The sequence below is a fragment of the Orycteropus afer genome, unplaced genomic scaffold (genome assembly GCF_000298275.1).
Source record: "Orycteropus afer afer isolate SDZICR_OR568_19922 unplaced genomic scaffold, OryAfe1.0 scaffold00051, whole genome shotgun sequence".
Classification (NCBI taxonomy): domain Eukaryota; kingdom Metazoa; phylum Chordata; class Mammalia; order Tubulidentata; family Orycteropodidae; genus Orycteropus; species Orycteropus afer.
In genome coordinates, this window is record NW_006921638.1 from 379,547 (window position 1) to 388,619 (window position 9,073).

Below are 9,073 nucleotides of genomic sequence, written 5' to 3' on the forward strand. Positions count from 1 at the left end.
CCAACCTTCCTTCCGAGGAGTGGCTGGTGGGTTTGAACTGCCAGCCGTCTGGTTAGCAGGCAAGTGTCTTAGCCACTATGCTACCAGAGCTCCCACACTACCAGAAGTAGAAGTATATAATTCAATGACTTTTCTAAAACCATAGAACATCAGATTCAAATTCTTGGTTTGGATCAGAACAGGCCACATTCTCAGGAAAAAGAAACCATTAAAATGGAATATATATAAAACAGTTAAATTATAGTACCATAAATATTCTTGATTTTGAAATTACAAAATAATTTGAAAAAAAGAACAGGCAATGTGATCAAGATTTTGTGCTAAAAGGTATTACAAAACAATGTTGATAGGAGTATAAACTTTTTAAATCAATTTGTCAGTTCTTTTTTTAGAAATTTATCCTAAGGAAATATACAAAAATACAACTCAAGGTATATTGAATGAAAAAATCTGTAACCTGAAATATCCAAAATGGAGAATTTATTAAATAGCTATTATGTAGTCAAACAGTAGAATATTTGATAGCCAATATAAATGTTACAGAAACCCATACAATAATGTAAAAGTATTTCCATAATGCAGTAAGTGAAAAGAGCAAGCTATAAAGAATATAACTTCTTTGTTTTAAAAAGAAAAAAAAAAAAAGACAAGTGTGGCAGACTACACAAACCATAGCTTCATCTACTCTGAAACCAGAAGATCTAGATGGTGCCTGGCTACCATTATCAACATTCTGATCAGGGCCACAATAGATGGATCCTAATGGAATTAGAAAGAACATAACAGAACTCAAAGTCTTAAAAAAGTCTGGTCTCAATGGACCAATTGATACAAGAAGATTCCCTGAGACTATCACCCTGAAATACTCTTTAAACCTTAAACAGAAATTATCCTTTGAGGTTACTGCTTAGCTGAACAACACACTGGCTCATATATTAAAGATTATCCCTCAGTAATGAGCTCCTTTTAAAAATCATTTATATGAGATCAAATGGCCAAAATTACTCTAAAGCGAAGGTGAGGGCATAGCGAAACAAGGGTACTAGAAATGGTATAACCACAACAGAACGAGTATGAATGACGATACACTGTGAAAAATGTAACCAATATCACTGAATAATTTATGTGGAAATTATTAAATAGGAACATAATCTGCTGTGTAAATTTTTACCTTAACACAATAAACTATGTTTTTGAAAAATGATAACAACAGTTATCTCTGGGAGTTAATGATTCAAATGATTTTTATTTTCTTATACATATTCAATAAAGTGGAGATATTATGTTTCTAATAAGATAAAATAAGGTGATTAAAAACGTGTATTTTAATTAAATCAAATGGTTTTATCTCTGATTATAGAATGGAAGCATGATGATGTAACTACAGAGCTTTCTAATAAAAATTTAAAATATCACTTAATTCTTATTTCTATTTTTTAGAAAGGTATCAAATATCTTTGTTATCATGGTTTTCCAACAAATCTGCATTAGTAACAACAGGCAAAAAAGCAAGACACAAAAGATCCTGGATGCCTGCTTTGATTATAATCAGATCATTTCTTAATAGTCTGTCATACCACTGTGAGTCTTTCTGTCATATAAGAAGATATCGTATTTGGAAGAAAAGAGAGTAATTCTTTTTTAACTCTTCGTTAAAAACATTCTAGGAGAAACAATAAATACATCGCTATGTAAATATCGAAATAATTTAAATTTAAACTGTAACTTACCATACAAGGAGTACTCTGCTTCCTGACCTGTGTCACTCTCACTGGAGGTTGATGTGAGGCTGGTGGTTAAAGTATTGCTTAATGACTGGCCAACTGATAAAACTGTTGTTGCTGTAGCTACATTGCTGCTACTAGTAACACTGGATGTTGACATAGTCACTGTTGATGTAGTACCAGGTGTGGTCAAATTAGGGAAACTCTGAGCACCCATAAGAGGAGAAGCTAAAGACAAAAATGAAGGAAATCAGTACAAAAATGCATGATTGTATGAACCTTAGAAAAACCAGGTTTTATATTTAGAAAATATAGTAAGACCATGTAACACATTAATAATAAAAAGGTTGAAGAGCATCAACTTTGGGAACCCAACTGAAATCCAACTGAAAGTTCTGATTTTTATACAGTCATATTTTTTTCTTTTTGAACGAAAACAAACACAGCTTTTTTATAAAAATAACAGGCAATGAAATAATTCCCAATGATTATTTCACAAGGGAATTACTTTGACCTTTTAATAGCTTAAATTAGAATAAACTTCAAAGGCTAAAATCAATTTGGGACCTAAATAAAAGCTATATTAATGTAATGCTCTGGTACAATGAATTAAGATAATATTTAATAGTCATCTACTCCTCATGCAACTTTAATTAATAATTTATCATAGAAGAATGAAAGGCAGAAGTGTTTTGTTTCATCCTTTCAGAGTACGAGGGTTCTTCATCATACCTGATCTGAATTCGTATAAAATACTGTGATTCTTTAGAACTCAATTTCATATTCCAGAAGTGCTCAACTTTATATAGTTATAGCTAATATGGTTAATGATCTAGTTTAAAGACTGCAGCCAGCAGCCACTGAACAAGACACCTTTACTCTGCATCCCTCAGAGTGAAAAAAAGCATTGGGTTCCATAAGGAAAAGCTCACTTACTTGCTGTGCTCATCACATTTCTCCCCAAAGTATTAGTGTTGTTATCACTGCTGCTTCGGCTTAGATTCATGTTGTTTGTGGCATTAGTCCGTGCTATGTTTGCCACTCTCCTTACAAAACTTTCCAAGCTAGATGTTTCTCTTGAGGATAGGTTAGGTACACTTGCACTAGAGCTCATGGGGGCCCCAGCAGCCAACAAAGAACTCACTGACAGTCTGTTACTTGCTGAAGAGCTAAGGGGTCGTTGTGAAGCTGCTTCTTTATTCGTTAAGTCAGATACTGAACTAACATCAGGAGAGCTAACACTAACAATTCCCATGGATATTGCACTAGACTCCCCAGGAGTACGGACAGAACTATCGGGGCCTAACTTCCTTTCAGCATTTTCACTTCCCGTTTCCGCTGTTAAGGTGCTGGTGCTGGCACTGGAAGATGACCCTACTTCTGCTTGAGGGACGTTTTCAGCAGATGAAAGAACAACAATTGGTTCATGGACATCAGCTCCTGAAACTATACTGTGTTCCATTACAATTTCTGATCTCCGTTCCGTTTTGGTCGAACCCAAGCTGATGTCGCTGCTACTGGCCACGCTACACACAGAACTGCTGCTTCCTTTTCTACTTGAGGAGCCTGCAGCAGCAGATGTCTTGTCTGGACAGTTGTTTTTCACCAAGCTGCTCCATGATTGCGTTGTGCCTGAAACAGTGGATGAAACAGGTTTGGGTGATGCCACTGTATCAGGGTCGTACCCTGGTGCAAGCTTGAGGTCAAATTTTCCTTCTGCGCCCATACGGTAAGAGTTTGAGCCACCAGCATCCCAGGTGACATCAATCCAGCCTGGAAAGGGACAGGAGTTTGTGAGACCCAGCAGAAAGCAGATAGGAGCGTGTCAGACAGTAGCTCCACATATGGGATCAGCTTTTCATCAGTGCTGTATTTCTGAATTTCTATAGTCATTTAAGGTCTGCCAACTAAAATTAAATGTGAATTATTGGACTCTATCAATTCATTCTGACTATATTAAGATTAGGCTAGCTATAGGAAAGCCTTTATTATCTGACTGTCAAGATAAAATTATGTAAAGAAAAGAGATATGTACTATACATAATGTTTCTGGGAAACTTTTAAAAGTCTTCTTTTTATTTCCCTTATTCCAGAATTGTTCACTCTGAGAACATTTAAAAGCAACATAAGGATTATGTTTACATCTACTGAGGTATGTTTTAAATGAAAGAACTGTTTTAAAAATTAAACAACAACAAAAAAGAGATGGAAACAAGTAATAAAATATGACAACTTCAGCAAGTACAGATGGGGTCTAAGTAAAAGGTTTTCTTAATTGCTGATATAATTATGTGGCCAAATGATATTTATATAAGAAAGCACTGGTTCACCATTAATTTCTAAGTCTGTATTAAATCCTCTAAATGATAGACAAAATACTGAAATATCACAGTAGAAATTTAGGTAACTAGCTTGAATAAAGCACTAAATTAGTATTTCGGTTGTGTTCTCAAAGTTCAATACTTACTTGGTTCTATTATGATTAAATCTAATAAATTTGAATAAGCACAATAAACTCTTAAATCAAAATTAAAATGCATGCTAAAATTTTTATTACAACCTATATGATAAAGCTAATAACATAAAAAAAAATAATGAGACTAATGACATTCAAACTACATTTAGTTGAATTGGGAAAATGATACTTATTGTTTTTTTAAGCTAACTTCCAAAAGCAACAAAATAAGTTTGCCTATTAGAAAGGAAATGAATGAAAATTTTACAATCTTATTTCAGTTTCATAAGCTACTTACTTTAGGTGAAAAAATAACACTTAAAAATTATTTTGTTAAATATAAAAAATATAGTTTTTGAAAAACACATAAACACAATACACACACACACTAACAAGACAAGTTCATATGTGTATTTGATGAGGCTCACAGGGGAAGTAATAACACTGAATTACCTGTGAGGATTATCTGCATGAGTTCTTTGAAAGGAAAACTGACTGCCCCAAATCTACATAAGTCACTTAGATATGCTTTCAATTGCCTCAATTTAATCTGTATGCTGAGAAAAACCTCAGAAGAATCACATCTAACTAAATCTTCTGCAATATGGATAAGTGTGAGAAAATGTTCAACAACATTCTCAAATAAAAATAATATCTGTATTGTATTAGTCTGTCCAAAAATAAATTGATTTATTTATTTCAGAGCAGTTATCAAAATTTGTAATCATACATTTGTTTCAACTAGGGAGGCAGGGGATCATACTTTTTTGTTAACTACTATATATGTGACATCAAAAAAACTAACTTTACACATCAGGCACTTGGTATTTGTGGAATAAATGAAAAAATGGCTACTCTTACCAACGCAGACTCTTTAAAAAGAAATAGATTCTGTTGATATAAAATGGAAAAATATGTTTTAAAAAAAAGCAAACTACTCTTATTAGGCTTTAGATTGTATTTAAACAGTGCAAATTTGGGGAAGCTAAAAAAAGGGTACAAAAATACTATATGTAACTGTTACAAAACCTTCAACTCCTCCTATAAGCAAAAGATAGTTTATAAATAAGTAAATATATAACAAATACCCATTATCAGAAATATTTGGCATAAATATTTAGAAGCTAAAAACCCCCTCTGACAACAGTTTTAAAGCATGACTTAACAGGAATGGCCATCTTGGTCAGCCAAAATACTGAATCTCTACATTTATCAGATCAGCAAAAGCTGATGATGAAATTAAAATTCTTGTTTTACTATGTAGTCATTTCAGTCAACTCTAGCTCCAGAAAAAGAAAAGCAAAATTGCTTTCACTTTTTGGCAACTAGTCTACTTTCACCAAGTCACATGAGGACTAACAATTTAGAAGAAAACAAATTCGGAGTTGAATGGCACCAGTTTCTCAAATACTATACAAATTTTGGTAGTTACACATATGCTCACTGTAAACATGCATGATAAAAATGATTTACATTAGTGTATGATTATAAAGAAATTCATTGTTTTAAAAGTACATTTAGTAGTGTGGTAATTTGAGGAAAACAGCTATCTTAAGCTGTATCAAATGGTTATTTATAGCAATTAATAAGCAAATGTCTCATCACATAAGATATAAATATATTATTAAGATACTAAATGCTACTCATTCTCCTAAGCATTGTCACTTCAAATACAACTTGAAATATGTGATGTACATTGACAATCAAACACTTTTGTTTTAGTTTTTTTTTTTAATGCTAGGTAAAATGGGTAAGAATTCATTACTATTTAGGAAAAATAACCTGCTAATAAATCAGCCTACAGTTATAAGAAAAAAATTAACCACTACAGTAGCATCTCAGAGTTAACAGCAATGTATTTAAGTGGGTATAAACATCCCCTAAAACATACAGCATCAAAGGTAGAAAAACTTGATTTTTTTAAAAACACTATTCTTTTCAAAATATTAAAGGTAAAAATCCTGAAGAAAAGCTGGTAGATTAAGAAACACTATGAGAGATCTCATAACCTACTAATAGAAGGCTATGATTATCATTCTATGATTTACTATAAAATAGTAATTTAAAATGGTAATGCTTTATCATCTACACGAATGATAAGATAATAAAATAATATTGCCTGATTCCAGGGAAGCTACCAAGGTAAACAAAAGCTTAACAAACTGAAATAAAATCCAGAGGAAACTTGTAAATATTTAACTTAAAAAAAGGAGGAAGGGGGCAGAAAATGTGTTTGAGGGTATTCAAATTACACTAACTTGTTAATCACTTCAAAAGATTAGCAGTAAGTTTCTAGTCAAAACTCAAGAATCTAAAATTTTTCCTTATTTCTAAATAAATGCTTTTCCATGTTTAATGTGAAACCAATAGATTGATGCATCTATGTAGTGTTGGTACATTTATACAATTTATTGTTGTTGTTGTTGTTGTTGTTTGCCATCGAGTCGGCCCCGACTCATAGCGACCCCTCCTTGGGTTTCCGAGGCAGTATCACTACGGAAGTAGGATTGCCCAACCTTCCTTCCGAGGAGTGGCTGGTGGGTTTGAACCGCCTGCCTTCTGGTTAGCAGTCAAGTGCCTTAGCCACTATGCTACCAGAGCTCCCATACAATTTATTAATTATCCCAAAGTAACCAAAGACAAGATATTACTTTCCTACTAGGTTGTTATACTACAAGGGCCAAGCACCTACTCACCATTATGCAGTTCCCCTGTGATGGTGCCTTCTCCCTGTGGGCTGCCATCCTGATCTCGCCATTTCCAATCAAGGCCTCGGATCACACGAGCCCCTGGAACCATGTATTTCAGAACCTGGGAACGTACTAGACGTCTCTGTCTTCTAAGATTAGCTTCTGCTTCCTTAGCTGCCTTTCCTATAAAGTGGAAATTGAAGCAATAGCACAAACAAAATCACTTTATTTAAATTTAATTAATGAACTAGTAAGTTAAAAGAATGTCAAATCAGCTCTTTACCTAGCTGATCTTCACATACTCCATTTACAGTGCCATAAAGTTCAAACCCAGACAGTGAGAGGTAGTGTGTTTGTCCACTAGCATTCTTTCCCATCTGTTTTATTCTCACATGTCGCCACCCTTGTTTCTCATCCTTTGGTGGATCAAGAGGCCAGGTTGCTGTTGACCTGTAAATGTGTGGGAGGAAAAATTGTGTAATGTTTTAAAACAAATAAAAAAGATGTTCCAGGCTGGGAAGACTTTTTACGTAATAGAGAACTGCAGGAAAAATGAACTAACTTCCATATTTAGTCAACAATCCATAACAAAAATCAAGAAAATGAAGGAGAAAAAAAAGTTGTCAATAAAAAATAAAAGTTAAAAATGAAATGTTTAAATGTATAACATATAATCTGACTCATAACATTCAGTAACTTTTGACTATTAGAATCTAAAGAAGACAAGAAAGTTTAAAAGAGTAACATATCCTTTAATGATGAAAAATGATTTAAAATTCTCACAAAGTTTTAATTCTGAATAAAAATTTCAATACTAAAGCCTATGTTTATCTATTAATGTTAAAAAGTTCCTTCCACAATATATCAAATGCAGAAATTGGAAAGCAATTAATTCCACACTGTTCATTCCTTAAAATGTGGCACAGATAATGCATAGTTAAAACCTGTTAGAACTAACATTTTAGAAATTACTAGATTTTGTTTTAAAATAAACATACACATATATAATCAATACATAAAATTTAAGAAAAAAAGATGTACTAAAATAAGAAAATTAAAAATTCAGCTATAATTCCATAACTAGCAATAGCCATTTTTAATTTTTTGAACATTCATATGTATATGAATATACAGAAAGTTTAGTAAAATACTAATTCCATTTGTTTGTTTTTGTTAGTATGCTATACATAAAGGTATTACTCACCCCACTGTCGTCAAGTCAGATCCAACTCATTAACAACCCCTCCCTGGGTTTCCAAGGCAGTATTACTACGGAAGTAGATTGCCCAACCTTCCTTATGAGGAGTGGCTGGTGGGTTTGAACCTCCAGCATTCTGGTTAGCAGTCAAATGCCTTAGGCACTACACCACCAGAGCTCCCATAAAGGTACATATACCCACTTTTTTAAAAAATAAATAGGCTATGCTTTCTACTAATCTTCAATTCAAAGTTTTTGACAAAGTTTTGGTAAAGCCAGTATTTAAAAGTTTTAGCGCTTAAATTACAAAATTAAGCAATTTGTGTTTAGAACAGAAATCTTGCTTTGATATTTAGAAAGAAGAGATCTCTAAGGGTAGGTATATAACTATATTGAGCTTTCCAATTTGCAAACACTCTCAACTAACCCTGGTTCATTGAGACTGCAGTCATCAACATGGGTATACAAAGAAGTCCAGTTCTGTCCATCTTTGGATACCTGGAATACCCAATTTCTCAGTGCAGACCTTCCATAACCGCGAGCATGACGAAGTGTATATGCTGATGGTATCACCCATAGACCCAGATCTATGGCAAACCAAGCATTCTTATCATCGTTGCTATGACAATTTAAAGCTGAATTATCACGACTTAAAATGTCTTCTAAGCGGCCATAAGGTAGATTTCTTCCTTCTGATGATGTTACTACTACAAGACCATAAGCAGCTGGATTCACCCATTCATATGCAGTTCTACACAGAAATTTAAAAAAAAAAAATTAGTTAACACTGCTAAAGTAATTAACTTATGCACATTAGCTTTTTAAATATAAAAGTGTATTACTTTAAATAAAATTCTTTAAGTAGCAATTTAAACATTTTGTCATAAAAATAATTTGTTGTTAGATCATATATAGGGTTGGCAGACAATGGTCCTATAAGTTTATGTGAATGATCAGAATTCCCAGGTATATAGTAGAGCTGACAAGGGGCAAGGTTATGGTCATT

General features: G+C 33.2%; 1 protein-coding gene across 1 annotated transcript in view; it reads right to left on the reverse strand.

The window, feature by feature from the left end:
- HECTD1 (HECT domain E3 ubiquitin protein ligase 1) overlaps positions 1-9,073 on the reverse strand; it is a 142,749-nt gene that overhangs the window by 32,585 nt on the left and 101,091 nt on the right. The window contains exons 20-24 of the mRNA XM_007938582.2: positions 8,495-8,818; positions 7,153-7,319; positions 6,876-7,052; positions 2,661-3,497; positions 1,731-1,952 (exon numbers count right to left, since the gene is read on the reverse strand). Of these exons, the coding sequence (XP_007936773.1) occupies positions 1,731-1,952; positions 2,661-3,497; positions 6,876-7,052; positions 7,153-7,319; positions 8,495-8,818 (1,727 nt within the window). The remainder of the gene's footprint in view (positions 1-1,730; positions 1,953-2,660; positions 3,498-6,875; positions 7,053-7,152; positions 7,320-8,494; positions 8,819-9,073) is intronic.